Here is a 16,066-nt window from a genome sequence, read left to right as displayed (position 1 = left end):
GTTATGACGTCTTTCGTGGGACTGCTCAAACTGCGAATATTACGAAAATTGTGTTCTTGACGTTTTTATGTTGCAGGCTTCGTTGGGGATCGACGGGTGATCGTTGCTGCGTCTAGGTATGATTAGTATGATGTTGGGATGTTAATTGATACGTCGTTTAGTGTCGATAGGCACTCGAGCAATTTAGTAGTTGTAGGAATCGAGTTGGTGTCCATTACCACGTTTTTGACTTGTATGTACCATAGGGTGAACATCGTTGCTTGGAATGTTGCACGGAAGCGATTTGATGTTATAGTATGCTAGGATGGGTCTCGGGGTGTCGATTCATAGTCCGTGCAACCGAGTCTAGAAAGTTGAGCGAAGCATGTACATAATTTCCGTAAGTTCGCGATCGCAGTAGGTACATGGACCCGTACACAGACCCTGACACGGGGTCCGTGCCTTTGTTTCTCCTTGGTGTCTTTTTCCAGAGTCTACATGGACCCCCACACGGACCCTGACACGGGGTCCATGTCCACCCTTCTTTCCGAACCTTTTCACACGAGCCTACACGGACCCCTACACGGATGTAGGCACGGGGTCCGTGTCCTTCATATTTTGGGAATAAAATTATAACATGTTTGAGGTTCGATGTCTTGGTCTAGTGCAATGATTTACAAGATCGAGCCATGGGAATTTTAGAACATCCTAGGTAATTGAACGAACTCGTAAGTAAGCATGATTACCTACGTCTAAGTTATGCAAGTTACGTATGTGAATTCATGTTAGTATGTGCAGCAACGGCCCCGATCGAAGTCCAACGAATCCCTCAACGCCAAGTAAGTATGTATGACGTGCAAAAAAATATTTTAAGTTTTTGGGGTATGCTAAATGTCTTGTGACCAAATTATGAATGTGTTTGGAAGTCGGTGAACGTGGCCGAGGACCTATCTACCCCGTTAAATTATGAATGGGTTAGATCATGGTTGGAAAGCGTTAAATTATGAACGGGGACCAACCAGCCCGTTAAATTATGAACGGGGATCTCATGTATGTGGCAGTGGATACGTCCTGTCAGCCCAGTACTGTGGTTTGTCTGATCAGGCGTTTATTATGTATGGGTCACTTGCTTTGAAACATCCCCTACGAAAATGATGAAGTTACGTATGTTCAAGCATGCAGTATGTTTATGAAAGTTTATGTTGATGGCGCGTCTAGTTATATACGTACGTATGTCCAAGTTTATTATGCAAGTTCAAGCCTCAAGTTATGTATGTCCTGTTTTTAAAGTTGCCTGGGATTTTATTACGTAGTACTCGTTATCCCAGTTTATACGTGTTGAGTCTTTAGACTCACTAGACTTGATCGATGCAGGTGACTATATTAGGGAGACAGGAGGTGGCGACCAAGGGGCTAGGCTTGGACTGAGTGGAAGGCTAGACCCGAGGACCGCAATGCTTACGTTTTATGCAAAGTTTCAAAATACTCTGATTTTTAAATATCTGGATGCGAAATATTTTGAGACAGTTTCTTTTAGCAAAATTTTATTGGTGACAGATGATTTTGAGATTTATTTTTATGAACGTTGAGTGACGACCGTATGGATGTTTACATTTAAGAAAATTTTTAATTTTTCCGCAAATTTTTAAGTATGAAAATACGGTACGTGACACTGGAGGTGCCAAACTCTGAGTAGGCAGACTTGGTGCGGTGACACGACCCGAGGACCTATGATTTTTCCGCACATTTATGATTCTAGAGAGGATATGAGAATTTTTACGCTGTTTATTTTATTGTTGGAAGTTAGAATTTTACTCATTATTACTCCGCTAGATTTTATTGGTAATTGCTTATGGAAATTCTTAAATGATGATTTCTATGTAGGATTGTATACATGCAATCTATTTAAATGTTTATTTTCAAAATGAGAGCTTTTAAAAAAAAATATTTCCGCACTCTTAAATGAGTAGATGTTTCACTAAAACTCCACTCCCCTTTCTTCATTTTTCAAACCTAAGTTAAATCCCTTTAGCAACTACAAAAATTCTACTAAAATTTCTGAAAGGACACAAACAATTGTCGTGCAGATAACAACAAAAACAACAGCACGTTGAAGACATCGAAAATCCGATCAGTTTCTGGAAAATTTGGAACATGTATCTTATTTGATTTGCATTCATTTTTATGCCAATGTTTTGATAGAAAATCTTGATAACTTTGAATCTGACCACACGGTAGCATCTAAGGATTTATCCATTCTTTTTAGTCATTTGGGCTCAGATATTGTCATCTCAAATTGTCGGTCAACTCCACTCTGCGCGCCGCCGTCTTTCTCTGTTTCTGTTTATCATGCTTATCCATTCTGTTTATTCATTTAAGCAACACATAGAAATTAAGGGTGTATTGGTTTGTTTTCTAATTCCCCATCGTATTCCGGTTTTTCTTCCAATATAAATAAAATATACCCCCACAACACTACGGATTATCAAAATCTTTGATGAATAAAGCTGCTGCAGAAAATATACTTTCTTATTCTATCCGCGATACTTTGGCTTAGTCCCTGGAATGTGTTTACAATAATGTGGTGTGATATTCTTATCCAGTGATGAAAATCAGTTGAACATGTTAAAATAACTAAATAATTTTTGGTCTTTATTTTAAACCACCTTCTTCATAAACACATCACTCGAATTTACTCATTTCAAACTTCCCACCCAAAGTGACGAATTTCTCTTCTTCGAAAGTCATCGTCTCTGAAAATTTGATCGATCTCGATCCCGCTTCAAACCCATCAAATTTTTGGAGGTTAGAATTTTTCCTTTATTCTGTAATGTTTTTATCCTTTATTATTTCTTTCCAATTTTTTTTTAATCGTTTGAATTCCATAATCTCGGAAAAAAAACACACTTGCTGAATGTTAGTTTCGATTTCTCCCTTATGAATGTTAGTTTCGATTTTCCTCTTAGGAATGTTTTCCAAATTTTTTATTCTAATCAAGGTTTTATTTTTTGTGCAATTCTTTATTCTGTCATATTTTTTCATATTAATTATTCGGTGTTCTTAGATTCTTTTTTATAAGCACCGTAAATTTACTCTCATCCAATTAGCTGTATTTCATCCAAATTATAAAGTTAAGTTTTGGAAATAGCATCTATTTAACAATTAATCACAAATAAATATCACTCTTTTATGTGGTAATAAGTCTCAATCAAATGACTTGACCCCCATATTGTATTTTCTGTAATTGTTGAGGAGTCATACTGTTTTCAGCAATTATTGGATAATTTCCAAGAAGTTTTCATCTTTCCCTCTTCTCATTAATATTATTTTTTGTGCTAATTATTTTTGTTACACTCACTGCTCTGTTTTACTCTTTCGTTCATGTTGGTTGCTAATAATTGCATAGATTAAATTTATGGAGTTGTTATATCTTAATTAATCAAAAACTCAAAGCATCTCATGAAAATTTAGAGGTTATTTTGTATATATCTTTAACAATAGAAGATATGTTTTGGTTCCAAAAGTTACATCTCCGAGCCAAGAGACAATGGAAATCCTAACATTTTAATATATATCAGTTGTGGACCAATGTGGAATAACTGTACTGATGTAATTTGAAGGAATAAAATTTGTATCAAAATACGGTATTTTTTTAGCTTTGCATACTGGAGTGAAACTCTTATTTATTAATTTTTTTATGATTTACATAACATCTATGTTTGAGAATCAATACAAGTTGCTGAAAAATATAATTTACTGAAAAAAATTTGAGGTTACGAACTAGGACAAGAGACATTACAAGTAATCTACTTTCATAATTAAATCTAAAGAGATTTGAAATAATGACTTGTATTCTCATTGAATAATGGTGAAGAATATATACACGTACAAGAGATTGGGTTGTGGACCAAATCTCATTCAAATCAATTAAATATTCTAACTATGGCTAATTACCTAATCTATGAGATATGATAATAGTATAGGCATCTACAAATCATAAATAGAAGATACACGAGATAATTAAACATAAGTAATAAAATAATTCCTCTAATATGCCCCCTCAAGATGGAGCTCGGACAGAGAGTCCAATCTTGTCCTTTAAAAGTTGAAAGTGAGTGCGGGGAAGAGGCTTGGTCAGGACATCGGCTACTTGATCTTCTGAGGACACATGAGAGACACGTAAAACTCCACTTTGTACTTGGTCCCGGATAAAGTGATAATCTATTGCAACATGCTTCATTCGAGAGTGGAAGACAGGATTGGAGCAAAGATGGGTTGCACCAACATTGTCACAGTAGATAACTGGAGCAACAGGAAGACAGATGCCAAGCTCAGTTAAAAGAGAACAAATCCATCGTAGCTCAGCAGCTGTAGAGGCAACTGAACGATATTCGGCTTCAGTGGAGGAGCGGGCAACTGTACGTTGTTTCTTGGAGGACCAAGATATGGGATTGCGACCAAGATAAACAATGTAAGCACTGGTGGAGGTACAGTCATCCTTATTACCGGCCCAGTCAGCATCGGAGAAGGCATGAAGAGAGAGAGAGAGATGTGTCACGATGCAAAGCAATACCAAGATAAGTTGTACCAGAAAGATAGCGAAGTAAGCGTTTGACAGCTGTCCAATGATCGGTAGTTGGTCGGTGCATGAACTGAGACAACTTATTGACAGCTTACGCAATATCAAGGCGAGTGAGGCATAAGTATTGGAGACTGCCAACAATTGTTCTATATTCAGAAGGATCTGATAAAGCGGTGCCGGAAAGAGCTGTAAGTGTTGGCTCAGTGGCAATGGGTGTGGAGATGGATTTGGCTCCTATCATATTTGCGCGAGTGAGAAGGTCGATGATATATTTTCGCTGAGAGAGAAGTAAACCAGTGGAAGTAGAGACAACTTCAACATCAAGAAAGTAAGTTAAAGCACCAAGATCTTTGATGGAGAATCTTTTGCCGAGAAGATCAATAAACTGTTGAACTATAGTAGCATTGGCATCCTGTAATAATTATGTCATCAACATTCACAGTTAAAATTCATTCTTTAAACATGGATCGACCTCTGCTCAAATTATAGCATGCTGAAACACACGTACATATTTTTGGACTGGAACTCATTTTTTTCTCGAAAAATATTTGGAGGCTATAGAATTTTGGTTGATGTTGGAACTAATTATTTTAATTGTTTTCTTTTTTTTTTTCCCTCTTTTAAAGATCTGAAGTTTAATAATTTAAGTTTTTAGATAAAAACCGTTACTTCTACACTTTTTATTCATATTGCTCATTTTTAAACAGGTGATTTTTTTTTTTAAAAAAGCATGATTATGCATGATTTATTTTTAAGTTCACGATTGAAAAAAAATATTTGATGCTCAGGTATTTGCACAATTGATGTTTTTATATCTGCTTCTTGTACTTAATTTATAATAAAATGTGCTTTCACGACAATACTGTCAATTTATTTCTTTTATTTATGTAGGTTTTTATTTCTTTCTCTCTATTGATGTTCAACTACATGTGTTTGTGTATTGGATTCATCAAAGTTGATCCTCCAAATGTTTTTGGCTGAATATGTAGTTAATGGGTTCTCATGGCTTTCTTTCTTAAAAGCTACAAATATTTAGTGTAAAGTTGGATTCTTTATAAAGATGATGTTCTTGGTAGTGTTTTTTTTTCCGTAATTTAGCTAAGTTTCAAATATTATACGTTAGTTTTTTTAGGAAAATCTTTGTCTTTTGTCAAGTTATCTACTTACAATATTTCCACCACTATTGGTGCAATTTGTATTCTTCATCTTTGTCAAGTGATCTACTTACAATATTTCGGGTTTTTGCCAAATAAAAGGAGTTTTCCAATTTCTAATTAATTTGTCATGTATTTAGCGAAATATTTGCAATAGTTTATATTTTGTTCTGTCATATCAATTTTCTATAACACGCTTTAATAGATTGTTCTATTTATTTTATATGTTTATGTTGTACTATGGTATGATTCGATAAAATGAATATTTTTTAATACGTTAAACCAGAGAAGGTTTATCTTAGGTATAAAATGCTTAAAGATAACTACAACTTTAATTGTTTTTTGTTCAATTTATTATCTGAATGTAGAAGACAATTTTAGGTTTTTATATTCAATAAATTTTAGTTTCATGATATTCTCATATTTTATGGACAATCTTTTTACTATTTGTTTACTTCTTTTACATTGAAGTTTATCATTATTTCAAATGAGATGATATTATTTTTTATGATCAACACCTATATCATGTGAGATAACAAATTGAGCTTGACATATTTATTTAAGCTTTGGAATCCCTTGCCTTCGTGGATCAAGTATAAAATATTTTGATGTCATATTGTTGTAATATCATGAATGCCTAATATATTAACCTCATATATTCATGATACACGTAAAACGTGTGCTTCGGTGACTAGTGTTATATTGAAAATGGGTTAAAACTTAAAACCGAACCGTTGAGAAGTAATAAATAAATTGTAATATCATTTAAAATAGTTTATTTTGAAATAGGAAATAATTCTAGAATTAAAATAAATGACATGTGAAGGGCCGAAAATGAAGTGCGAGATTCGCTTTGGGCCATTGCCCATAAACGAGAAGGAACAATGTCAGTCCACTGTATAGGATCGTAAAACTATCAACTGTCGAGAAAAAAAAATTGGAGAAAAAAAAAACATAGGAAGAAAATACTGAAGATAAACAACAGTACCATCACACCATGGGACGCAGTGAATGAACAGAGTTACGTGAAAATTATGCGTTAGTTTCTTCGATAGTTGATCGAGAAAGAAGAAAATGGTGCTTGGTTGTCGGTTCTTGATGTCAAGGGCTCTATCTTTTGCGGCAGTTCCGGCAATTGGCACGGGCACCGGCGTTACTCTTCAAGAAATCGCTTCCAACCACCCTAAAAGTATATGGGTTCTTTTTGTTTGAGAGAGAGATTACTGGATTTATTTTCAAGTCACTTGCTTAAACAGTAGGCGACAAAGATAATGACTCGGGTCTTTAAATCTCACGAATGAGTTTCAACTAATTTCTTTCTTCAAGATTTTGGGACTTCTGGTCGCAATACCTACTTAGAAGAGGCTGGATTTTACACTGATGTTGTACAGGATCAGTTGGATTTTATCTATTTTTATCACTGAAAGAATTCACCACATCACAATTTGGTGTTTAAAATTTGAATATATCATTTTGGTTAAGTTTTATTCCATGCTTTACGACGTTTTGAATGCTTCGTTACCTTGTGTTAAAGGACTGAAGCTGGTAGAGGGATCAAAGTTATTTTCTTTTGTATCACATGATACCCATCCTATTAGAATGGGGGATATTTTGCTGTTCTTACGTGTATTGGGTGCTAACGAGTGCTAGGGAATAGTCTATAACTCTTGTTTCTTTCTATTTTTCATTCTAGTAAGTTCCCAATAAACACGATGTGAACATTTTTCTCCCATCTGTGCAAACTTCTTGTTTGTGAAATATCCCAGTTTTCAAAATTCGGCTCCGCTGTAAAAGGAGCATCTTTGCAGACCTGGATGACGGTGACTTTTGTGCTATTCTCTAATTGCGTATGCAAATTAATGACTTTGGGTTTCCGATTCGTATCATGATCCATTATGTGCAGGCATGAGGTTTATAATATAATGGTTAGGGATTTACCAATCATGTTGGGGTTTCCAGATGATAGGTTCATTGATGGAATTGATCTGTAGGTATTGCAAAGGTTGTGCTGAAAAAGGGAAAGACACAACTATTCAAAGATGGCAACCCTATGGTGTACAGTGGTGCCGTTGATAGGATAATTGGCAGACCACCTCCCAAAACTGGCGACGCTGTGCTGGTGGCTGATGGGACAGAAAAGCCAATTGGCTGGGGCGTATACAACTCGGTTTCCATGTTCTGCGTTCGGCTCATGCAGCTGGAGGATGAAACAGCATAGTATCTGTCCAATAGTTTATGTGTTCTGTTTAGTTTTTGAAATGTTTTTTCTTGATAGCATCATTAGTCAATTATTCTATTTGGTGCAGTGATCCATCTTGTGTGTTGAATGTGGATAGATTGCTTGAGACAAGAATCAGTGCTGCTATTAATTTGAGGGAGCTGCTTGGGCTCCCTGCTGCCGAGACAAATGCATATCGTCTAGTCAACAGTGAAGGAGATCGGTAGTAATCTCCTACAAAATATGTCAAGTTTTTAATAGGTTTGGGATTAATGCACTAGAAATCTGACCACTTTTGACATTTTATTGTGCTGTGATACATGCTGTGACACCATGCCAAGTGCCAACTGTTAATAAAGCTATTATTACATATTTGCTATTGGAAAAGAAAAGTATGCAATTTTCCATCCGTCTCGTAGTCACCGAAAGACTTTAACATAGTCCATGTTGTATGGTATGATGGTATGCCTTCTGAAATATCACGTTCTGCGATATGTATTTCCTTTATTATGAATTCAAATACTTGTCTGCCGTACTCGTTTTTTTAGAAGTAGATCTGATATTTTAAGGAGACCCTATAATTTATTTACATTATTAAATATTTTGGTTTATTCCTATGAGAGAGTATCTAAACAGGAAAATCGTATCCCTCCTCCTTCATCGAGCTGGTACAACCTTATTTTTATGATCAGTTGTGTACTCACTGTATTCTTGTGCAGGTTGTCAGGTCTTATTGTTGATATTTTTGGAGATGAAGCGGTGATTGCTTCCTCTGCTGCATGGGTTGAAAAGTACAAGCAACAAATAAAGCATCACATCGGCCAAATAAAAAATATCAACCATATAACCTGGAGACCGTCAATCGAGATCTTGAAGGAGGAGGGATATGATTTTCCTGATCCAGGAGTTATAGATTCATCAAATCCTCCCAGAACAGTAAAGGTAAAATATGATTATGATGCGAGAATGCTTACACCTGATCAGATTAAATTAGGCCTCAATCACTCTTTGTTTTTGTCATGAAATTTTTGTTCTATATAATATCATCAGACAGTATTCTAATATTTGTTTTTTTGCCTCAGCCAGGTTGTCGAGAATGGTGTTTCTTATCTTGTCTCGTTGGAAGGGCAGAAAACTGGCTTCTATGCTGACCAGCGTGAGAACCGTCTATACATAATGTCAATTTCAGAAGGCCAGAAAGTACTAGACATCTGCTGCTATACCGGAGGTTTTGCTCTAAATGCAGCGTCTGGTGGTGCTCTTAGAGTAACTGGTAAATTTGTATTGTTTACATAAAAGAAAAAAAGAAAAAAAAAAAGAAAAAAGACAAAAACAATGTATCCATGTGTCAGCAACACTTTTACATAAATTTAGTCAAAATAATTTTCAGGATTTACAAGCCAAAATATCTCCATTAAGAGTGTTTGAACAAACATGGTCAATGAGCCTGTCATTACTTTATCTGTAGTTTTCCTCCATAACTAAGAATTGATCATTACTTTGGCTTGAAGGTGTGGATTCATCTTCCCCTGCACTGGAAATTGCCAAGGAGAACATTGTTCTCAATAACCTTGATCCAAGTAAAATATCGTTTTTGAGGCGAGATGCTACAGATTTTATGAAAGGAGCAATCTCCAGAGGTGATTCATGGGATATAGTCATATTGGATCCACCTAAATTAGCTCCTCGAAGACAGGTACTTTAACACACTTCATTTGATGGATTTAGCAGTTATCCATATGTTGTCGTGACAACTGACAGACACACTCTCTTTTGAATCTATGATGAGGTCTTCTCCTTGAGAGCATTTGTGGACCATCCGATTAGTTTATAGCATTAACGCAGTAGGTTTTCTAGAACTTATGTCCTGGTTAGTCATGCCATGAAAAACACAACCTTTGAAGCATTTGTTTATCGTGCTATTAATTTGGCAACTAGAATTAGCAAATATTTCTTTATTGTCTCCCAAGTGTTTTTTTTTATAAAGAATTAACTTCTCTAGTGAATATTTGATTTGTATTTGTAGGTATTGCAATGCGCAACTGGGATGTATAGAAATCTTAATTGCCTGGCTATGCAAATAACAAGAAGGGGTGGATTGTTGATGACCTGCTCATGTTCTGGAGCAGTGACCCAAAGTGGGATGTTTTTACGAATTCTACAGGTAAGTTACATGTAGAACGCATTTAGAAGACATGTCTCACTGAACATCTTTAAGCTAACATTTCGAAGTTCACTCACTTATATGGCCTGAGTAAATATCTGTTACAGGAGCAACTCACAAGGTGACATGCTTTTCTGTTTGTTTTTTGCTGATCAGGGTGCTGCATCTATTGCTGGGCGAAAGATCACAATTATACGTCAAGCTGGTGCAGCCTGTGATCATCCCATCGATCCTTCATATCCAGAGGGGGCATATCTCACCACTGTATTGCTTAGAGTGCTGTGAAATTGCTCGGAGCAGCACAAGGACAAGGGATCCATGCGGCATCATCAATCTTATTTTCGTGATTTTCCTTGATCCAGGACAAGGTTTTCAATTTGCCATTTTGCTCCTTCAGGATTGCGTCTTGACAAGGAACAAAATTTGCATTGATATCCTGCAACTGTAAGTTCATGATGGTTCTTATCCTGCATGTGATTGTTTGTCACTTTTAGTTCAGTTCCAATGATCACATTTGGTCGTCTAATCAATCTCTGTTTCGCTCCAAGCACACACAATTTAGGGTGACCTTTTCGTTTAATTCTGTATACAGTAACACAAGATTGCTGGCAGTAGCATTTGTTTAATTTGCTTTTCTTCTTGCTTATCGATAAACAAGAATATTGGTTGTAGCCGTTAGTTCATGCGAAATGATCTCCACGTACGAGAAATATCAATATTTATAACTCGTGCAGATTTATTTTCGAAAATTTGATGTATCGTCTCCTCCTCGATTAATGAATACCTCGATCAGAAACATCAAACAACACTCGAATTCCGTTTTGAGTGATAATTAGGCTTTAAAACCACGAATACAATAATGACAAGTAAAATGAAAATTGAGTTATTTACGTAAGATTGCTGTTGGTACATGCATTCAACCCAAAGAAAATAAAACACAACTTCAGTATAATCATGGGATCAAACGACATGTTACCAGTTGCTGATGGGCTGTGCATGGCGTGTTTTCTCATCACGAAGTCTAAACTGATCCCATTTGAGCCAAGAAAATAGGTGGAGAATAAGAAATTTACATTCCACGTTTTGATGCATGATCTGGTTGGTACCAATACGATCTTAAAGTTTTTTAGAATTAGGACAAACCGCGAGTCATATAAAATACCAGTAGTTCCAGTTTATACAAGATAAGCCAGAGATTGGCTTGAGTGAAGTGAACTAAAACGAAGCTCAGAAGCTATTTTAGCGAACTCCTGGATTCTTATTCCAGGACAAATAAGATGGATCTCCAAGTTGCCTGAGACAGGAAACATGTTATATGATTCAAGTCAAGTCGAGTTTCGAATCAATACAAATATAGTTTGGGTCGATGTGTATCGTGATTATCATCCATGATTAAATCTCAAGTGCCAATCAAAGTAATTAGAAAAAGAGTTAGTTATTCATTGTAAAAAATCACATACACAACATATATGTTTACTATAGCAGGAATTAGGTCGGGAAATAATGTACCTCGGCTTGATCAGATAAATTAGAGTCAAAATCATGGCCAAGACTCAGCATAATCCACCCACTGTTAGATATGCAATACCCATAAACCGTTCTTCCCTCCGAGCCAGCTGGTGGTAGAGAGAACAAGTTTCTCTTTTCATTCTCTCCTACATCTTATTTCTTTTACCTTTCTATTTTCATTTCCTTCCATTTTCATTTCTCATGTTCTCTGCCATTTCTTCCTTCGTTACAATTTCTTCCTTCGTCACCGAACAACTTTTGAGATCGTTGCTTACTGTAGAACTAAGTTTAGAAGATCGACAATTTATTTCAGAATGACAGATAATCGAGGTCCAGAAGATCCCAGTGTTCTCTATTTACAAGCAACACATATGTCATCAACAGTTTCTTCATTAACCGTTGATGATATTGTCAAAGTGAAGAGGTCAGACAATTTGATTTGGAAGCTATACACTGATAATTATATACACAATCGTGTACTTGCATATTTAAATCATATGGGTTTCTATGGAGTTTAGAATGTGGCTCACAAGTTTTTAATAATAATTTGATTACTGCTCTTATTGAACCTTCGCGACGCGAGACACACACATTTCATTTTACATGTGGTGAAGCAACAGTCACGTTACAAGATGTTTCAATAATTTGGGGTCTGACAATTGATGGTGAAACAGTCAGTGTAATAGATGTGTCACATAAAGTTGAAGAATGACAACACATCTGTTTGGATTTGTTGGGATTTGCGCTAGCATCAAAACATTTGAAAGGTGGTCATTTGTCTATGACAGCACTACACAATCATTGCATGTCTAACTTTATTAATGATGATACTTCAGAAGTAAATATTGTGAAATATACCCGTTGTGTAACGTTAATGATTATTGGAGGAATAATGTTCTCTGACTATCAAGGAAGATCTACTAGACTAATATTTTTGCAACTGCTACGGGATATTGATAACTTGAAGTCTTATAGTTGGGGTAGTGCAGTTATAGCATTTATATACCGTGAGTTGCGTAACGCGTCACGTATAGAGAAGACTACAATGGCTAGACCTTTATATATCCTGCAGGTATAATTAATGTAATGTGATTATTTAACATAATGTTTTTGTTAATTTTGTTGATCTATTTTTATTATTATAAGAATATATGGGCATAGAGTAGAATTAAATGTGTTAACCCCCACCGAGATGAGTTAACATTAGTTGTACATCCCATTGATCCAGATGCTATTATTCCAGTTTCTTCATATGGTGCACGGTACTATTTAAAAATTATTGTGATAATATCAAATATATATCTTATAATTTTTTGATATGTAATTGTTTTTGTTAAATTGTAGGTGGAAAATTGGATTTAGTTACACACATTCGCCAACACATGCAGTAAGAATTATAAGGGATTCTCTAGATCGTATGAATCATAATGAGGTATTATAGAATTTTAATATTTAATAGTAATAAAATGAAGATTATTTTTGTTTTGATTAAATAAATTTCTCATTTGAATTTTTTTTTTTACAGTTTAATTGAATCGTTTACCAGAATAATGACATAGATGTAAAGACGATTATTGATACATACGACAACAAAATATGTCGATGTGTTTGTCCCCTTATTTGCTTTCACATTGTGGAGATGAATCGTCCTAATCGGGTGATGCGACAATTCCGAAGACGACAATCAAATCCAGTGTATGTCGTCGACAATGATGATATGCATAATATCACGAGAATATGTCATCGAAACACCAATTGGAGAGATTATCATAAAAATTCAGTTGAGTTGTGGAATAGTAGGTTGAGGTATGTTACTAAAATGGTACGACACGGGCGATCGATGTAAACTGACAAAGGCTACTTCCAATGGTATAATCGAATTACTGTACACACCATATCACCTACAGTTAATGTTGTTGGTTTTCAACCATACCCGTAAAATGTTTTTGCCGGACAATTTAATGTCCAACAAAATTTCAGTACGCCTTCTCCTTTTTCACACAGTCATCATTCGGGTGGGGAAGTGATATGGTTAGGCAACCAAGTGGGTTTGCAGGAATCTCTACTACTATTCCGTCAACTGATTTAAATATTGCAGGAAACTCTACTACTCAACCTGGTTTTTTTAGTGATTCGGGGATTGCTGACTTTGGTTCGTTTGGTCTACATGATTCCAAACTCCGTCTTGGCCGAACATACAAAGTTTTACAAATTTGCTTAATATTGATCCTCAGCATCTTGTGCATGACATTCGACCACATAGGAATGTTATTTCACATATCACTTTTCCAGGTTATTCGAATGAGGAAAATCCTGAAGATGTAGGATTGCGTAGAGGGACGAGAAAAAACAATCCACCTGATTGTGGAACAGGGAGCCATTTTTATCATTGTAATTATGACGATGAGTCTTCTATTTAATTGTAACTATATCATTTCTATTGTTGTACCATTTGCATTGTTGCATCGTCTAAATTGTATTATTTCTACAATATAGTGATCATAAGCGAAAAATAAGATGAACACAATAAGAAGTGCCGAATTAAAACAAAGATACGCAATTAAACAAAGCTAAAATTAAACATATAAACAAACACGTCTAAAAAATGAGCCAAAACATTTACACCTCTCAACACAAGAAAATACACAAGCGAAATATAAGATAAAAAAAACATAAGTGAAGTCTCATCCTATCATCACGGCTCATCCTCGTCATTTTCTGGTGGTGGCACTTCCGATGCATCACCTTGCTGCTGATAGTCATACTGAAAATGGAACGGAGGAATGAACGACGGAGGTGGAGGGATGGTCCCTGGGTCAACACCCCCGTGGATTAGCATTGTGCGCATCATGGACTCGACATAGGCGAAATGTTCATTGAAATTCGAGTTGACTTGTTCTTGATGAGCCATGAAGGCAAGAGTCTCATCTACTTTTTCGTTTAGGGACCGCCTGTGGGGCTGTGGGCGACACGGGGCGGCGGTGCTCGATCCACCTGTATCTCCCTCATGATTCGGGAAGTCTAACTGTCGTTTCACGTATGTCCGCTGCAAGTCCTGTTCAGAAATGGGCTTCATTGGTTGCATCCACTCCTCATCATCACGAAACACAACTCTGATATAATAGTGGGAAAGAAAAGCCCCATGTGTCTATTATGAACGCTCATCATGATTTGAGAATTGATGAGCTTTCCACATTGATGTTGTAACCCTCAGATAACGCATATAGCACCACGGCTTGCTCCTTTCGTACTTCACTGTTGTGTGATCACTGGCACTACAGTATTCTGATAAACTTTCCAAGAAACGACGTTGGTCTCATCAAATACAGTTGATGATTAAAAGACTTGGAGTAAAAAGACAAAGACAACATTCTGATCGGTGGATTCAGGCGAGCCTTGTTGAAGATGGTACATCTAGTTAGCACTTTCACATTCTGTTCCGACCGTTACCGTCGTTTTCTTCATCCCAGCATTATCGGAATTTGGCGAGTCCTCAGCTTCATATAATTGTTTTCTTCATCATATTAACTTCTAGGTTTTGGTATCACCGCAAAGGGGAAAATTGATAGACTTAATTTAATTATGGTGAAGATAGTCAAAACCAGTAGATCACGTTAGTAAAACCAGAAGATAGCATAAAACCAAAAGTTCTCATATCGCCTTAACAAAGTAGTACTTTTCGAGACTTATCAGCTTAGACAAAGAGAAGTAGAACTTGACTTTTACTAAATCAGAACCTATCGATCTTATATTAAATGTTACCATTACTCTATATAGTACGAGTAATAAATACTTCATTAGTACTGAACAAAGTCATTTAATACGTCTTACCAATTTTGGTATGAAACAAGACTGATTGTTCTGAAGTGTTTTTCCAGGAACCTTTTTTAGGCAATAAAGCTGATTCTATCAGATGTCAAAGAAGCCGTTTTGTTTATAGACGTTGGATTCAAGACTTCTATAAACACACAAGATCAACGACGTTTATAGGTTAGCAAAAAACCATCACATTCTATATCATACGAACGTCGCTTTGAGCACTCATAACTTCTAATCATCTTCAAGCTCAATATATAGAAAAACATCACACACTTTCTAATAGCTATCTGATATTTTGAGATCATATTGTGCTGACTGTTTCTTACTCTCTCTACAAGATATTCACATTACTATATATTTGAGAAGAGTTTGTAATCTGGAAAAGAGTCTTTTTCAGAACTTTTTCGTATTTTTCTTATTGAGTTGAGAAACTAAGAGTTTCAGTAGGCAAAGGATAAGCCCTGCTGAAGTGGGTATGTACAAGTATTGTGCTGTATAAACCAAAGTCTTTTAGTGATACCTTCTGGAAACAGAAGAAGGGGAGACGTAGAAGATTTCATCTTCGAACTTCCATAAATAACCCTTGTCTAGTGCTTACTGTTTTATTGTATTTCACCATACTCCATCGGATCATTTCCGCA

At 35.9% G+C, this 16,066-nt stretch overlaps 1 protein-coding gene across 4 annotated transcripts; it reads left to right on the top strand.

Moving 5' to 3' along the window:
• The first annotated feature begins 6,624 nt into the window (after positions 1–6,624).
• Positions 6,625–10,732, top strand: LOC140838866 (uncharacterized). Of its 4 annotated transcripts, none has more exons than XM_073205473.1 (8): positions 6,625–6,904; positions 7,707–7,932; positions 8,022–8,156; positions 8,653–8,875; positions 9,020–9,206; positions 9,445–9,629; positions 9,960–10,097; positions 10,254–10,732. In XM_073205473.1, exons 1-8 carry the CDS (start codon positions 6,790–6,792, stop codon positions 10,380–10,382), a joined length of 1,338 nt encoding a protein of 445 aa, XP_073061574.1. In that variant the 5' UTR covers positions 6,625–6,789; the 3' UTR covers positions 10,383–10,732. The 4 variants fall into 4 exon arrangements, with proteins under 4 accessions (XP_073061574.1, XP_073061577.1, XP_073061575.1 ...); XM_073205476.1 differs by having other exon boundaries at positions 6,625–7,618; positions 7,707–7,927; XM_073205474.1 differs by having other exon boundaries at positions 6,625–7,618.
• Positions 10,733–16,066: the final 5,334 nt, after the last annotated feature.

This window comes from Primulina eburnea, chromosome 8 (assembly GCF_022965805.1).
Source record: "Primulina eburnea isolate SZY01 chromosome 8, ASM2296580v1, whole genome shotgun sequence".
NCBI lineage: Eukaryota > Viridiplantae > Streptophyta > Magnoliopsida > Lamiales > Gesneriaceae > Primulina > Primulina eburnea.
Note: the sequence above shows the minus strand (reverse complement) of the source record. Positions and strands in the feature narration are given on the sequence as shown.

Coding starts and splice junctions, on each gene's coding strand:
- LOC140838866 (XM_073205473.1), top strand. CDS start 6,790: ATGGTGCTTGGTTGTCGGTTCTTGATGTCAAGGGCTCTATCTTTTGCG. Junction 6,905..7,706: donor CGCTTCCAACCACCCTAAAA/GTATATGGGTTC, acceptor ATTGATCTGTAG/GTATTGCAAAGGTTGTGCTG. Junction 9,630..9,959: donor AATTAGCTCCTCGAAGACAG/GTACTTTAACAC, acceptor TTGTATTTGTAG/GTATTGCAATGCGCAACTGG.